The 18,336-nt window shown below is 49.7% G+C and overlaps 1 protein-coding gene across 1 annotated transcript in view; it reads right to left on the reverse strand.

Annotated features, from left to right (window-relative positions):
• Window positions 1-17,791, reverse strand: part of LOC136664109 (mannosyl-oligosaccharide 1,2-alpha-mannosidase IC-like) — a 57,480-nt gene extending 39,689 nt beyond the window's left edge. The window contains exon 1 of the mRNA XM_066641171.1: window positions 16,316-17,791. Within this exon, the coding sequence (XP_066497268.1) occupies window positions 16,316-16,891 (576 nt within the window). The 5' untranslated portion in view covers window positions 16,892-17,791. The remainder of the gene's footprint in view (window positions 1-16,315) is intronic.
• Window positions 17,792-18,336: the final 545 nt, after the last annotated feature.

Below are 18,336 nucleotides of genomic sequence, written 5' to 3' on the forward strand. Positions count from 1 at the left end.
AAACATCTGCTATCTGATAAAAAGCCTTGAGTCTGAGGATGAGTTAAAACGACATCAGCGCGAGGTGAGACCACTGCCTTCAGCACAACTCTGTCAAATCCCACACCCTAGGGTCCGCACGGACGGAGAGAAATGCACCCTCACTCTGCTGTTCGAGCTGGAGCTAAAGCAGCTCTACATCCTTCTGAACCCCCTTCGCTGTCGGGAGAACGGGACTTTCTCATTAGCGACTGCAACAGAAACCTGCAGCGATCCATTCTCTCCCTGACAGCTCTGAACAGCACAACATTGAATCATTTTCCCACAATTTCCCCACGTCTTCCACTTCAACAACCCAGCCTCAGACCGTCGGCAGGATCAACACTGCATCAGCGCTAGATGTCTGTGACATCACAACTAGGGGAGGATCAAATCTGGGCTGTCATTACTCAAACACAACTCAAATACAAATGTGATGTTTAAATTGTTTTACTGGACATTTTTTAGTTTCAGACCTATTTATCTGTTGTCAACAGAGCTCTGTCTGTGTCTGTCAGTAGTGGCTGAGTCCCAAATACTGCTATACTGCCTACATAGTGCACATCGTACACAATAAATCTAATAATTCTGCACCCAGACCGTAATTAGATGCTAATTCCATGTGTCGTATGTAGTTCACACAAATTATTTTCAACCTACAGTGCACTGCATGAGTGCACAAACCATTATTTACTTACACTGTGCCCTACGGAGGGTGTAGGGAGACATTTGGCACTCTGCCTGGGCTTTGTTGTGCTGTGGAAGCATATCTCACTGATCCCTCACACTTTCAGATGAGGAGAACCAGTTTATTAAATTTAATCCAGACCAGAAGAATATTTTAGGTGACAGTCGCGATAAAACATTATCCTCCAAGCATCTGTTCCACTCTCAGAGCGCAGGGACAGCGGGATCAGATTACTTACCTGTAAACAGGGATAAAATACGATTGCTGAAACTTGTGTGTGATCTGTGTGTGCATAACTCACTCAGGTTCAGACAGAATAGCAGAGAGACGCATTAGACGCTAACAGCTTTCCATTAGATCCTATGGAGAATACGCTAATGTGGCTAACAGAGGAAAACTTTTTTCTGGTTCTCGTTATGCTCCACTGTGAGATCCTTTTATCCCTGACACAAAGAGGTGGTGGGCATCTGTGCTTCTGTTTACATTCGACACTCGCTCCCCAATATGGCACCAACAGCAAAAAAAAATCACGGTTCATGGTTCATCAGGGTTCGTATCTGTCCATATCTGTCACATCCTCACGAGAAGTATGGAATAAGATGATGTTAACAACTCCCTGACCCTCCTCCGGTCGTCTGAGACAGATCTGACACCAGAGGGATGATGAGAATACGAGACGGACGGGTCTGAGTTCTGCTGTCGGGGAGTGACGCGGTGGTTCAGCAGAGAGACTTTCACACTGAACAAATGCATGATAAAATAATCCTGATTTAACGGCTAAAGCAAGCGCTGCAGAGTCCACTGCGTCCTGTAGCTCCCGCCGTGCTCCTGAATCTACTGAGCTTTTCATGTATATAATAAAACAGAAATTAAACAGGAATAAAACTCAACTCCACTGCATCCTCTAAAGCAGAGTGAGCCCTCATGTTCGGAATTAAGATGTCCACTGGGGCTGCGCGGCAGGAAAATACATACATTAGTAAAAATCCCCCGTCTGATTTAATAAACCCAGACAAAACAACTCCATCGCAGCAGGCCGCGGCTGAAAAATGCATGAGGATATAAACGTGTTTTAAAGAAGTGGAGAATAAACGTCTGGACCGAGCTCTGAAGGGAAGACGGCGGCGTGTAATTGGCCTGTGAAGCTCAGGCCTGGATTAGAGCTCAGAGAAACGGCCTGGAGGCCAAACTCAGCAGGGTTCAGACTGAAGCCTGACAGCAGCAGAGTGAGCAGAAACCCAGGCAGGGACGGTGTGTGTGTGTGTGGTTACACACACCACAACACACACACACACTGCTGTGAGAAGACTCACACCTCAAACAGTTACTCTACAGCAGCAACTAGAGCTCAGAGCTGATCCCAGTTGATCACATCACACTTCCAAAGAGGCCCAGACCAACAGCTTGCTTCTACCTGATGATTTACATCAAAACTCTAATACTTTTCACCAGAGGAGGATGAATCGCTATTTATTATGTTTCCACCAAAAGAACTCTGTTTCTAAAAACGGTTCTCTACATTGAACCAGCCCCTTGTGTTTCCACTAGTTTTGATGGGAACCAGCATAACCGGGGGGCGCCGTGGGGGCTGGGTTCCTGAGTGTCTGTGTCTGAATTCAGCTCCAGAGTCAGAGATAAAGAGAGTTAGGACAGGGTCATGGTTAATCCACTGTTTACAGCGCAGTCAGATCACAGTGAGATATGATACACATGTGGAAATGATGCAGGGTTCTGTCTGTTACAGTTGGAGTGTTTCAGACTGTGACTCGAGTGGAGAACAGTCGCCTAAAAGTGAGTGGCGCTGAACTCAGCCCCAGAAACACACACAAACGGAGCAGTTTCCTGTTTTATTTTCTTTTATTTATCTCTATAACACTCTGTAAATGTCCCGTCCAGCTCCACTGCGCCGTGACACGTTATTTCAGGCTCTGAGCTCTTTCTGGAGCTTCTTTATCTTTATCAGTGTGCAACTGACACCGTCAGTTATAAAAAGCCCTATGCAAATAAATTTGACTGGATATTTTCATACAGCAGCACTCCAGCCAGACACACACAACCCTTTAGCAACAATGAGCTCAGTTCCTGGTGCTGAAAAGTGCTCATTTAAGCTCCATGAAACAACACTAAAGGCCAGTTTCTGCTTCTGTGTCACACCTCAACCCAAATGTAGGAACAAACTTCTATCCATAAACAAACAACAGTCACACACACTCGCTCAGGAAGTGCACAGGCAGGTCTACTCCAGATAACAAACATCTCCAACACTCTCAGGCATTCTGCACTATGCTAATTTACGCAAATGAGGCCCCATTACTTGGCTACATCAGCCTCCAGCACTAAGCTAAAGAACCCAACCTCAGATACTTCACGTACCACAGGTCCAGCCTGAGCATCACCCTCCCATGAACTTTAATTTAGATGTCATGGTGCAGTGTGTATAGAGGGGTCTGTTGTGGGATGGTGGTCACGGTCAGAGCTGGAAGTGACAGCACTGAGGGTGGTCCCCCGGCTAAAGCCCAGAGTTGTCTCTATTCACCCTCTGAGAGCCTGGGGGCAGGGGGACGAGGAGGGGGCGGTGATCCTAATTGATTCTCTACAGGAGACGATGGAACAATGCAGGACGGCTGAGTGTGTCCCAGAGCTGAGGAATTGCCGGCTGAGTGTCCAGCACCAGGCAGCTCCAGGGCTTGTCCTGAATCTCCTCTTGACCACAACAATACACTTTAACAATAGACCCATCTCCTCCAAGTGCCTCTGTCCTCCACGGAGACAAAGACACAGTGTCCTGTCTCAGCGGATCGCTCTGAGAGGAGCTGGGCGCTGCGGCTCAGAAAAATCACCGTAACATTTGGGCACGAAACAGCCGTCAGCACAAATGAAGAGATTCGATAAAAATCTAGTCCTGTCTTTATTTACGTTTATATTCAGGGTGTCCCAAAAGTAAGGAGACAGAAAAGAAAGGAAACAGTCATAAAACAGGCCGATCCAATCTTAGAAACCAGCTGTGGGGCAGGGGGAGCCAAAGCCACTCATTTGTGTCTTTTTGAACCTTGCTTTGTGCATTGGTGCACAGTCGTGTTGTAAGAAGAAGGTGCTGTCACCAAACTGTTCTCTCAAAGTTGGAGGCATCGAAATGAACCAAAATCTCTTGGTGTACTGAAGCATTAAGAGTTCACAAGGCGAGACATAGCTCGAACCCACAACCTGAGGCCCATGGAGCTGTGTGACACCACCTGCAGCACCCCCTGCTGCCCTGGACCCAGTTGTAAATTTCCTGAATGCGGCACTGCAGCAGAGGAATGGATTAAACACTAATCAATACATCAATTCGTACAGATCACTGTTCTTATGTTCACTCCGTTACACCAGGACCCCCACCCAACCCCCACATTCTGTTCCCCATCATCGGACCTGCACTCCTCACCCTTTCGAGGAGGTACCCTCAACCCTGATAAACCCACTGTAGCCCACCCCCCGTACCACTGCTTTGGTATGGTCCGTGTGCCCCAGACAGCCACAACAAACACAATGGCTTTCTGTGTGTCTATAGGGTCCTCATCAGGGGGGTGGAAGGGGGGGGAAGCTTTGGATTCCACTCCACAAAAGATGAGCCTTTCACTGCAGCGCCGCCTTAAAACAGAAAACCACACAAAGGCCGTCGCGTCCAGAGACAGAGAATGTCTCTCAGTGTCAGTGCAGTGGACAGGGCTGTCCCTCAGTCTCCCAGTCTCCCTGTGCCTCTGTCTCCCTGTCCTTCTGTCCCCGTCTCCCTATCCCTCTGTCCCTCACAGAAATATTATTTAACTCCCAGCAGCTCACCATTCAGTCTCATTTATCACACACACTTACGAACACACACAGTTTGGGTTAGTGTAGTGTTTACAGAGTGTCCGGTCCATCCCGGTTCTGAGAGAGCAGGTCAGTGGAGACAGACACGGACCTGGAGCCAACTGTGGAGTAAACAGAGAGAGACACTGGACACTGGAATTCTTTAGAATTAATGACTCACAGTGGAAACATCCCTTGGTTATTGATCAATTGGACATTAGCAAATAAACACACTCCAACCACAGGGGTCAGGGCCGGGGGTGGGGGTTACACACACACACACACACACACACACACACACACACACCTGGTACTGGTTCTGAGTTTTATTACTGACCTTAAAAGGGATCCTGAACGTAAACAACACAGAGAGAACTGCATTTCCCCTTTAAACAAACACAGTTCTTTATGGAACTAAAAGTGGTTCCTATGTGGCATCACAAAGAACCCTTTATAGCACCTTGAATTTCATGGTGCTGTGTTTCTGAGAAAGTGGCCAGTGTGTGGTGATGTTCTCAGCCTCTGGGTTCATTCTGCTGTTAGATCCTCTGTGTGTGTGTGTGTGTGTGTGTGAATCATGCAGGAAAATGCTAAAGCAGCTAGCGCGGCTCCTCTTATCGTCTCGGTGGGCTCTGCTTGGCCCGGAGCCCAGGAATGCGGCTCTTTGCTCCATGGAGAATCTCCTGAAGTTTGGGCCGGTGCCGGCGCCGCTCGGAGATGGAGGAGGGACGACAGTGGAGCATTGATCATCGATCAGCTGATTCTGAAACGGTTCTGTTGATTAGAATTGATCTGAAATTTAATGAACAGTAGCACTTGTGTGAAGAGTGTTATTAGATGTGTGTAAGCGCTCAGTAACACGGTAATAACACAGGAATAATTACACAGTCCTGAAGAAGCGTGTGTGTGTTTATGAGCCGTGAAGCGTCACAGACAGCTGTTTACAAATGGAAAATCTTTATAAATGTGTTAGAATTATTGTTAATATTACTGTTAATATTCAGTAGTCAGATCGTGTGTGTGTGTGTGTGTGAGTGTGTGTGTGTGTTATGTATAATTCTGCCTCCTGTGTTGTGTTCTGTGTATTTTATAATAATGATATTGATAATAATCTTGAACCTTGTGTGATTTAATGAATCATTTCCTGAATAATCTGAATCACTCTGAATCAAATCCTGAGGCGGTCCATGACTGGTTCTGACCCAAAGTACAGTTTCGTTTTATTGGCTTTGTCAGATTTCCTGCTGTTTTTGCTGTTTTGATTTGTATGTGTTTGTTGTTTCTTAGTGTCTCTGCCCCCTGGTGTGGGGGTGGTGTGTGTGTGCGTGTGTGTGTGTGTGTGTGCGTGTGCGAGCGTGTGTGTGTTCACTGGACACAACAGCCGAACACTGTCCACAGAGAACGGACTGCACTTCAACCTCTGACCCTGATAAGGTTTTTGATGACTGCAGCTGGATGTGGACTGCTGAGCGCACACACACACACACACACACACACACACACACACACACACACACACACACAGAGAGAGAGAGAGAGAGAGAGAGAGAGAGAGAGAGAGAGAGAGAGAGAGAGAAAAAAAAAGGCATGACTGGTCTCTCACACAAACTCTATCTGCTGAACCAGCATCTCCCAATTCCTGTTATGATCCTATACGAAGGGAAGTAAATCACTTTATACACACACACACACACATGCACATGCACACACACACACACACACACACAAAGAGGACGATTTGTGTTGATCTAATAAAGCACTAAATATTCTTCACTGTTTCTGGACACATATTCTGTTTGTGGACACTGTGGACGGGAGGGAGTGGACACTGTGGACGGGAGAGTGTGGACACTGTGGACGGGAGAGTGTGGACACTGTGGACGGGAGAGTGTGGACACTGTGGACGAGAGAGTGTGGACACTGTGGACGAGAGGGAGTGGACACTGTGGACGGGAGAGTGTGGACACTGTGGACGAGAGAGTGTGGACACTGTGGACGGGAGGGAGTGGACACTGTGGACGGGAAAGTGTGGACACTGTGGACGGGAGGGAGTGGACACTGTGGACAGGAAAGTGTGGACACTGTGGACGGGAGAGTGTGGACACTGTGGACGGGAGAGTGTGGACACTGTGGACGGGAGAGTGTGGACACTGTGGACGGGAGGGAGTGGACACTGTGGATGGGACACAGAGCCGCTCAGTGGAAGTCCATCATCCAACCTGAAAGCATTTGATCAGAGACCGGCTCCAGGACAGGACCCGCGCTGGGAGAACTGTCCTCAGGGTGTGTCCAGATTTAACAACAACTCCTTTAGGTCCTCACGGACCAATCACAGAGCTCGTAAATCTGTTTCCATGACGACTGTGACATCAGTCAGACATTACTCATCTAAAGCAGCCGAGAAGTAAACCCTGTGTCCTCAGACCTGCTCTGCTCTGGACACGGAGGGACGAGTGGACAGCGCAGACCGAAGGAATGAGCTGAGGAACGTGGCCTCGAGTCTCAGGGGACGGGGACGGGGGACAGGGGTGGGCCGTCCTCTGAAGTTAGAGATGGATGAGCTCTGCTGTCGGACTTTGCCTCTGTTTGTCCATCTCTGTCCCACACACTCGCGCCTCTGAGTAAACACCACTGCGGTTAAAGGGGAAAGTCCGAAGCTGTGTTGTTAGTTTGCTGTGGTAGGACGGGGGACAGGGGACGGGGGACGGGGGGAGGCTTCATCTTCATACCCCAGTCTCAGGGGTAGGGGGTTGGGTGGGGGGTCCTTTGAAAGTTTTTATTTTATTCTCTTTTCGTAGAGTAAACAACGCTCACAAAACACGGCCCTGAACGTCCAGATCACTGTCCCCTCGGGCCACGAGAAAACACACAGAGTAAACACACACACACACACACACACACACACACACACACAGAACAGAGGGAGAGACAGAGAGAGAGAGAGAGAGAGAGAGAGAGAGAGTTACTGTAACAGAACTGAGATCTGGGTCTGAACACTGAGCCACTCAAAGGCCTCTCTAATCCCCCCCCCCCCACACACACACACACACTATCTGAGAGAGAGAGAGAGAGAGAGAGAGAGAGAGAGATAGAGAGAGAGAGAGAGAGACAGAGAGAGAGAGAGACAGAGAGAGAGAGAGAGAGAGAGACAGAGAGAGAGAGATAGAGAGAGAGAGAGACAGAGAGAGAGACAGAGAGAGACAGAGACAGACAGAGAGAGAGAGGCCAAGTTTGGATTTCAAAAATGTACAAATAAATAATAAAAACACTGCAAAAATTTTGCGTCTTCCAGCGAGAGGCAGGTTTCCCTGCGTGTCACACACACTCTCGCGCCGTAAAACACAGTATAAAAGCGCAAGAGGAACGAGAAACCGTCGGGTCGTACACAGTGACTTTAACTTCTCAAGATATGTTTCATTTGGACCCTTTTCCTTGTTTGTTAACTCTTTATGTCCCCACTGTGTGTTCATGCACTGTCCCTTTAATATCACACTACCGTGCTGTGACTCTGCCACATGAAGGAGAACCTAAACACGGAGTGCGACCGAGCGACTCGTACCAAGAAAAACAGCAACAAAATAAACCTTCATTAATCGCAATCGAGGTCAAATGTTCGTCAAATTAATCGTGATATTGATTTGTGCTCATATCGTCCAGCTGTATGATGTGCTGCTCGATAGCAGGTGCTGGTCAGAGGGGTGTAAACTCCCCGGGAGTTGTGGAAGCTCTGAGAAAGTTATGTCAATGGCAACAAATTATTATGATAATCGTTAGGGAGTGAAACCACACACACACACACACACGCACACGCACACTCACACAGAATGGCAAACCTATCACAGAGAGATGAAGAGTGTTATAAACCTGTCACTCAGACAGTTTTATAACCCCTCCCTTCCTTTTCCTGTTTTCACTGCTTCCCCCTCACATTTCCTTCCCTCTCTCTCTCTCTTTCTCTCTCTCTCTCTCTCTCTCTCTGCTTGTGTGTCTCTTTCTCTAATTCTTCTGTGGATCTAACTGAGCTGATCCATCTTCTCACAGCAACTCCATACAACAACTACATTTCCCATGATTCTCAGGGGTCTGTGATCTAAATCTACTGCAGTGGGCAGGTTAGTGTTCTCCTCCAAGTGCGTGGAGCTCTAAAGACTAAAGTCTAATGCACTGCTGGCGGTTCCTGATGCTGCACCTGAGATCCTCACAACCTCCCAGCACTTGGATCCGTTTGAGTGTGTATTGTGTGGGATGTAGTATAGTTACTAAAGTTTAAAGACCCAATGGATTCTCACATCTGTCCCAAATAGTGCCCTACTCCCTACATAGTGCACTTCACAGATCATTAGACGAACACTACACTCAGACAGTGCCCTAAAAGTTAGACAGAGGGACGTGAAGTTTATACTGAATATAAATGGTGTATTTATCTGTCATACAGTGCACTATTTTACTGTAGAGACCGTTATTTCTGACCTTCACTGTGCACTACGTAGTGTGAGGGAGATATATATGGGGCGAGGACTTCTGCAACGTGTTGGTTCAATATGGAGGACAGTGTGGAGCTCAGTGAGGAAGCAACACTGTGGTCAGAAATTTCATGTGAATGTCACAGTGACTATGTTCCTAGCAACCACAGAGCATTACACCATGGCAGTGTCAAGGGTTGGGGGATGGGGGATGTGTGTGTGTGTGTGTGTGGGTGGGTGGGGTTACAGTCATTAAGCTGTGAGAGGTAAACCATCACATCTGAGGAACACAGTGAAGGAAATAAGTCCAAAACAACTGGCTGTAGAAACATGCCACATTAAATACACCACAGCTCAATTAATACCACTTCTAAAACACCATCGCTCATTTAACACCACCTTAAATACACCACAGCTTGATCAATACCACCATAAAACCACGATAGCTCAATCAATACAACTTTAAAAACACCACAGCTCATTCAATATCACCTTAAAAACACCACAGCTCATTCAATACCACCTTAAAACACCACAGCTCATTCAATACCACCTTAAAACACCACAGCTCATTCAATACCACCTTAAAACACTACAGTTCATTCAATACCACATTAAAAACACCACAGCTCATTCAATACCACCTTAAAACCACACAGCTCACCCAACACAACTTTAAAAACATCACAGCTCATTCAATACCACCTTAAAACACACAGCTCATTCAATACCACCTTAAAACACCACAGCTCACCCAACACAACCTTAAAAACACCACAGCTCATTCAATACCACCTTGGAATCTTCACAGCTCATTCAATACCACCTTAAAACACCACAGTTCATTCAATACCACCTTAAAAACACTACAGTTCACCCAACACAACTTTAAAAACACCACAGCTCATTCAATACCACCTTGGAATCTTCACAGCTCATTCAATACCACCTTAAAAACACACAGTTCATTCAATACCACCTTAAAAACACCACAGCTCATTCAATACCACCTTAAAACACCATTGTTCGTTCAATACCACCTTAAGAACACCACAGCTCACCAAACACAACTTTAAGAACACCACAGCTCACCCAATACCACCTTGGAATCTTCACAGCTTGCTCATGACCACCTTTAAAATGACACAGTTGACTTAGAACACACACACTCTCTCTCTCTGTCTGATGAACTCTGGTGGTCCATGAGTGCTGCTGTGATGTTAATGAATATCACCCCCCACTCCCACCAGTTAATGATGTGCTTAATTAGCTGTTAGCTCCTCTGTCGCTGACCCTGAGCTGACCACAGGGGCCAGTCCAGTCTGTTGGGTTTGGGATCACTGCTAATAATCGGACAAATGTGAAATCAATCAATCACTCACTCACTCACTCACTCAGGTTTAGCAGGCTGGAACAGGTTTTCCAGCAGGGGGCGCAGTTGTCATGCAGATTTAGCTGCTGGGGCTCCGTTACAGCCCCCCGAATGAGCCCTGAAACACCACCATTATGTATTAGCCTCAAACACAATATGGGCAAACGTTTGAGGACACATTGTGCTGGGTCCCACAGTCCCACAGCATCAGACCACAGAATCAGGGGGTGGGGGGGTTGTGGGGGGATTATTTTTAATTTCTCATTGAACTCTTTCTCACTTTAAGAAGCTGCAGCAGTGTTCTCTACAGCCAAACAGAGCGAGTGTGTTTCTATATAAAGAATAACCCAGGAAGTCCCACCACAGGCCCCCACTGTGCCCCCCCCCACACACACACAGCCCCCCAGCCCCAAACCCCTCCTGCCCCCCACCGCTGAGGCTAATGCACATTTTCACGGCATGTTCTTTCTGTCCAATTAGGCAGCAATAAAAGCAGAAGGGTGCGGCCTGGGACGAGCTGCAGGTTGTAAGTGGGGCATTCTCTCTCTCTTTCTCCCTCTCTCTCACAGACACTCTCTCTCTTTCTCTCTCCCCTCTCTCTCACAGACTCTCTCTCTCTCTCTCTCTCTCTCCTCTCTCTCTCTCTCTCTCTCTCTTTCTCTCTCTGTGTGTGTGTGACAATAAGGGACGACTGTGCAGACCCTAGCCTGAGGCAAAGAAGGCCACCCCTCTGTTTCTTTCTCTGTTTCTCTCTAAGCACTTACACTGAATGCATATGCTCCCACACACCCACACACACACACCACACACACACACACACACACACAAAGTGCCACTGTGCATTCACACAAACACAGCCTTAACCACTATATCTCAGCCGCATGAGCGTGAAAAATATTTTCCTTTGGGTTACAACAATCTCAAATAATATTAATAATAATATAACACGCTTGGAGGAGAACACTCTCGGATATCTCACTGTCATTTTAATCTCTCACTTCAAAAACTCCACACAGAAAGAAGAACATTAAACACTGGGAGAAAGTGAAACCACACCACGGCCTCCTTCACCAACACACATCTGCATTTCACTAAAACAGTAGAGCGTTATCGCTTCATGTTGTAACACTGAGACCCCCACAGACGCGCTAGCGGACATTCAGCTGCATTAGCTACATTAGCTACGATAGCAACATTAGCGACTGGTGTTTCTGGGGTGTGTTTAGAAGCTGATTCTCGGCCACGTGCAGGGCCTAGCTTCACTTCAGTACATTTGTATTCATCTATGGTGTTATTTTTGTGCCACAGTTCTGTGCGAGTGCATGGATATTTCAGCCAAGTGACCCTTTCACACATGCACGGTAATCCAGGAATGTTACGGAGTCTCCCCTGCACGAGCAGCACAGGCTCCGCCCCCCCCACTCCGGGACATCTCCGGACCCGACACTCCGGAGTTTCTCTAGAAACTTAATATTGTATTAATATCACATTTACTACCACACAAGGGGATAATGCATTTAGATGAAAGGAAAACGAATGTTGTGTTCAAATTAAAATATACAAGAGTATGTCCTCATCCCTCATCTGCGCAGGAGAGTGAGTAAGGAGAGTGTAGAGAGGCGGCTCTGAGTGTATGTAGGTATTAAAAAGCACACCTGTATATTTTAATTCCAGTGCAACATTCATTTTCCTTTCAGCAAGATTAAGATTCCCTTGACGTTTTTATTCGCGCAAAAATAACGGCACAATTCAGTTTAATTATATATAATGATAATGCCAATACCCGACTACAGAAACCCTGGACACTGACCACTGTAATGACCACTGACTCCTACTGATAGAAACAGACTGAATCCTAATGAGTCGGTCAGAGATTTACACCTCACAGCAACACTGGACTCGACCCAGATCGCTACAGCAGCACTCCAACAATACTCCATTAGAGACTCCACACATCCCTCGCTTTCTTTAGAACAGAGAGAGAGAGAGAGAGAGAGAGAGGTGTGGGGGGGGGGGGGGGGGGGGTGGAACACATGCTCATTACTCTTTGTGCTAATAACACAAACCTCCAGACGGTCAGAAAGCAGCGAGAGCCCTGTGCGGCCGAGCGATGAGCAAACAGACGAGAAGAGGAGGGAGAGAAGGAGGGAGGAACAGACGAGAAAGGCCAAGGCGAAGGTGTTGCACAACAGTGTAGCTGAGGAAACAAGGCAGAGGGGGAACGCGTCCAACAGACGATTTAAACTCGGGAACATCAGAGTCTTTAACCTGCCAGTGAAGGGCACACCGTCATTAGTGGTCACTGATGGTCTTTAGTGGTGTTTAATAGTCATTAGTGGTCATTATCCGTCGTGGGGCTGGTGGACAGACACGGGTTCTGAAAGCGAAAGTAATGCCAAACAACTGAGAAACTGAGAAATTCAAAACAGCTTCATCACAGTCCGTTGCATTCCAGGTCCCCCCACAGAGCCCCCAACTCCCCCAAGGCCCTAATTTATCAGAGCTCTGTACACTCTGTCACAACCGCCCCCGGACCTTTTACTGGAAGCTCCCCAACCCCAGCCCCAGACCAAACTCCAGCTAAAAAACATGAAGTGGACTAACAACATCTGTCTTTTAGTTTAAATCAACAACTGGTCAATCATTCCCCAGCCGCCCCTGGACACCACACTGCCCAACAGACTCCTCACTGCCCACAAGACTCCTCACTGCCCACCAGACCCCACACTGCCCACCAGACCCCACACTGCCCACCAGACTCCTCACTGCCCACCAGACTCCTCACTGCCCACCAGACCCCACACTGCCCACCAGACTCCTCACTGCCCACCAGACTCCTCACTGCCCACCAGACCCCACACTGCCCACCAGACCCCACACTGCCCACCAGACTCCTCACTGCCCACAAGACTCCTCACTGCCCACAAGACTCCTCACTGCCCACCAGACCCCACACTGCCCACCAGACCCCACACTGCCCACCAGACCCCACACTGCCCACCAGACTCCTCACTGCCCACCAGACCCCACACTGCCCACCAGACTAGACACTGCCCACCAGACCCCACACTGCCCACCAGACTCCTCACTGCCCACCAGACTCCTCACTGCCCACCAGACTCCTCACTGCCCACCAGACTCCTCACTGCCCACCAGACTCCTCACTGCCCATCGGACCCCACACTGCCTACCGGACCCCACACTGCCCACCCGACCCCACACTGCCCACCGGACCCCACACTGCCCACCGGACCCCACACTGCCCACCGGACCCCACACTGCCCATCGGACTCAACACTGCCATCCAGACCCCATACTGCCCATCAGACACCTCAATGCCCACAGGACTCCACACTGACCACCGGACCCCGCACTGCCCATCGAACCCCACACTGCCCATCGGACTCCTCACTGCCCACCAGACTCTACACTGCCCACCGGACTCCACACTGCCCACCGGACTCCACACTGCCCATCGGACTCCACACTGCCCATCGGACTCCACACTGCCCATCGGACTCCTCACTGCCCACCAGACCATACACTGCCCATCAGAAACCTCAATGCCCACCAGACTCCTCACTGCCCACCAGACAGACCTGCCGGCCCCTGCTTGGCCACATTATCAGAAACACCATCTCTGCAGTGAGAACCATGAAACAGATGCAGGACACCACCTGAGAAACACAGCCAATCAGCAGCTTCAGTTACTGAAACATCTCTCTCTCTCTCTCTCTAATTACACTTCTCTCGCCCTCTCGTCAGTGTCCTACTGCAGGAAATGTAACCAGACCCAGCTTCCTGTCAGCCGAGCACAGCAGCGTTTCTGAGACTCCAACCCCAATGCGCACACACACTTTGGTCAGAGGGTTCACGCTCAGCAGCGTGAAGAATGTTTGATAATCTTTTCTTTTCCACAGATCGTCCTCGCGGGGCCCGCCGCTGCAGGAGTCCAGAAATAGACACGGGCTCTGGACAGCGTCCAGAAGAAAATCTGACAACGTGGCTTCTCTATAACAATGAGAAAAGGAGTCGAGGGCCGGGACAGGGTTTAGGGGGACAGCAGTCGCAGGGAATAAAAAAGGAGTCAGATGATAAATATCTGTCCACTGCTGGTAAAGCCCTCTGCCCTGACGCAGCAGGATAAGGTCATTCTGAGCCGGACACACTCTCAGATAACAGAACAAAACGCCTCTGAATAAAAACCATGTCCTTTTTCCTTATGCAAGGCACCCTCACCCCCCCCCCACGCCACACCCTTATCACCCTTCCTGTCCTTTTGAAATCAAACACCAACAAGATGACTGACCACAGCGAGAGCACGGGAACATTTCCTGAGTCTTTTCAGGTTGTAAAACCCTGAGCGTGTGGGGGTCAGCGCAGGTAACAGAACTGAAATCATGACATGACATCGCTGTCCAATGAAAAACAAGTTTCTCCAAAACAGTAACTTTACAGAAGTTCAAAACATTCTTAACTTTCGATGAAGTCGATGGGTCTGTCCCAAAACCTAGTGAGCTGTCTACGGAGTGCATTTTACATCATAGTGCACACTTAAATACGCTGGCTACTTAGATACCTTAATTTTAAGGTGGCATCGAACCGTTCCTCAGCCACTAAAGCAACACATGATGCATGATACACACCTCCCGTCTGTTTCTGCTTCATATAACAATAATAAATAATAATAAACAAGGCACCGCTGCTATCTCAATATTTCGAAATTCATTCTCAGTACTTTGAGATACTACAGTGCGTGTTCTGACCCGGTTCTATCAGAGCGGAGTTAACTCTTTCAGCGGCGTGTCTTCTGACCCGGTTCTATCAGAGCGGAGTTAACTCTTTCAGCGGCGCGTGTTCTGACCCGGTTCTATCAGAGCGGAGTTAACTCTTTCAGCGGTGTGTCTTCTGACCCGGTTCTATCTGAGCGGAGTTAACTCTTTCAGCGGCGCGTGTTCTGACCCGGTTCTATCAGAGCGGAGTTAACTCTTTCCGTGGCGCGTGTTCTGACCTGGTTCTATCAGAGCGGAGTTAACTCTTTCAGCGGCGCGTGTTCTGACCCGGTTCTATCACAGCGGAGTTAACTCTTTCCGTGGTGCGTTTTCTGACCCGGTTCTATCAGAGCGGAGTTAACTCTTTCAGTGGCGTGTCTTCTGACCCGGTTCTATCAGAGCAGAGTTAACTATTTCAGCGGCGCGTGTTCTAACCCGGTTCTATCAGAGCAGAGTTAACTCTTTCAGCGGCGCGTGTTCTAACCCGGTTCTATCAGAGCGGAGTTAACTCTTTCAGCGGCGCGTGTTTTGACCCGGTTCTATCAGAGTGGTGTAAGCGCGGATCGGACCAGACTGACTCTCCTTCATTTCCTCCTCCATCAGTGAGACTGGGCCCAGGACCCTGTCTCCGCTCACCGCTCATCTTTCTTCTGAACACTTTGGGTCGGTTCTGACCACTGCACACAGTTCTGGAGACGGACTAAAACATTAAAACAGTCACAGTGTGGCCCTCAGATCCTTACACTCCAGCATCAACTTCTAGAACTGATATATACCCCCACCCTCCACCCTCCACAGCTCTCTACAGGGTTTTGGTGTGACACTGAAGTTAAAGGAGAAACTGGATCTAAAATACAAAATAAAAGTCCTTTCTTGGTAATAACTCCATTTCTCAGATCTGAATTCTAACCCCGTGGACGTGGTGAACCAGTGGTGAATCCCAAAGTGGAGAAAAGAGAAGCTCAGAGAGTCAAAGCTGAGAAAGTGTTGCTTCTGTAAAATGTCCATCTGCTTTTTACACTGTCCAACACAGACCGGACCTTCTGACCACACGGACTGAACCAGTACCACATGGACCTCCAGCGTGGGGAGCTTCTGAGACACAGGAATGACCTAAAGATCTGAAGCAGCCCAACTCTGCGCAGAGGTAAAGGAAAAATAAAACTTTTCTCACCTCTCTGACTTTGTCCCTGCGCTGGACGCTCAGGGTGTCCGCCGGTTTCCCTCGGTCCACTCCGAGCATCGGCTTCAGGAGGCATTTCTTGAACATTTCATAACTGGAGCCTTTCTGAACTTCCTTGCTGTCCCTGGACGCTGCCGTGTCTCGCAGTCCATCCCCGGCATCTGCCAAAGTCCTGTCCTGCGTCCCCACCGTCCTGTCCGGTGTCCTCTCCGGCGTCCTGTCAGGCGTCCTGTCCGGCATCCTCTCCGGCGTCCTGTCTGGTATCCTGCCTTCCTGGGTCACCGAGGGCCTCCTGCTGACCCTCAGCTTGGCCCCGGGCTCAGGCAGCTTCGACGTCTCTCCGGTTCTCCGTGGATCCTTGTTGTCCCCCTCGGACCGGGCGGTCACCGCCGGACTCTCGTTTTTGGACAAAAAAATCCGCTTCAGTCGCACCGAGTCCGGCAGAAAGAAGAGCGCCCCGAAGCACAGAGTGACCAGACCGGACAGGAACAGCAGGAACACGAACTTCTGCGACAGGCGGAGCCCCATGCCCGGCCCGGTCACTCCGGGGAACTTCCTCAGCACCATTTACAAGCTGTGCGCGGGTGGTTCTGATTCTCCGGACCCTGGAGCGAGCTTCTTCATTCAGAGCTGACCGCAAAGGTCTGTGATGTGGTCAGAGTGCACGAGAGTGTCAGTCGGTCCCCCCACCTCCTGCTGTAGTTGAGCGACAGTGGCTACTGGGCGGTACACTCGCACGTGTCATGACGCAGGGCGGGGGCGCGCCGGACAGGTCACTCCGGACCCCATCAGCTGGAACCTGGCCTCTGTCTCGGCTCACTACCGGCTACCAGCCCTGACCATATCGGTCACTGAACACTGGTCCCCTGACAACACGCCTGCATCGGAGCAGTGCAGTGCCCCTCTGTGTGAGGGTCTGGGTCTTGGTACGGTCAGTGGGAGGAGAGTGTGCCGCGTGCAGTGGGGTCCTGTGCGGAGACAGAGGTTCGGCCCGATAAACAATCCACTGAATCACTTCTTCCGGCGAGCACCGAGGTCCATGTGTCCGGCGAGCGCGCGCACGCACACACACACACACGCACGCACGCGCACACTGAGCAGCACTGTGTTGCTCGCGCGCACATCCAAACAAGCGCGAGCTTCCTCCGGTTCACAAGCGACGCGCGCGGCCCAAAATCACCGTCCGAAACGTACCGAACCGGACCCCAGCGCGAGGAGGAGCCGCAGGAGGAGGAAGAGGAGGAAGATCAAATCCAGAGAGAAAGAGACACAGCTCCGAGACCCGCTCCCTCTCTGTCTCCCTCCGATGTGTGCGCGCTCCCGCCGCTCTGCTGCGCGTTCACGAGCGGCGGAGGAGGAGGAGGAAGAGGAAGAAGCGGAGGAGGAGGAGGAGGGTGTTGTTGCAGTGTGAGGTGAAGAGGCTCAGCAGCAAAAACACGAGCGATCAGAGACAGAGAGAGAGAGAGACACACAGAGGTACAGTGTGTGTGTGTGTGTGTGTGTGCTGGGGGTGGAGTTGAAGCGGTGAAATGTGTGCTGCTGTGTCCACCTTGTGGTCTGAGTGAGTAACACACCCTCACTCTCCTTTTCCTCTCTCTCTGGTGGGGTATGTTGTTTTGGGGCTGTATGGGGGTGTAGGGTGTATGCAGGTTTAGGGTGTGGTTGTTGGGTGGGGTGTGGAGGGGGGTATGCGGGTGTTTTGGCTGTGGGAGTAGGGTGAAATATTTTGTTGGGGGGTGGGGGGTGTTAGGTGTATGGGGGTGTTGGGGTGAGGGTGTAGTTCAAATAATAATGAGCAGTTGGTGCTGATGATCTTGTTCCCACACTTTACTGATCCCTGCCGTGTTCCACATTCCTGGGGTCGGAGGAAGGTGGGAGGTGGGCGTTATCTCTGTGTCCAGCTGAGACTCAGAGGTGGATGGAGTTAAGCTGCTGACGGTGTCGGTTCTGGTTCTGGACGGTGTGGACCTGTGGAATCTGTGATTCCAGTTCTCCCGCCGTTCTTGTCCTGA

This window comes from Hoplias malabaricus, chromosome 1, assembly GCF_029633855.1.
Source record: "Hoplias malabaricus isolate fHopMal1 chromosome 1, fHopMal1.hap1, whole genome shotgun sequence".
Lineage (NCBI taxonomy): Eukaryota > Metazoa > Chordata > Actinopteri > Characiformes > Erythrinidae > Hoplias > Hoplias malabaricus.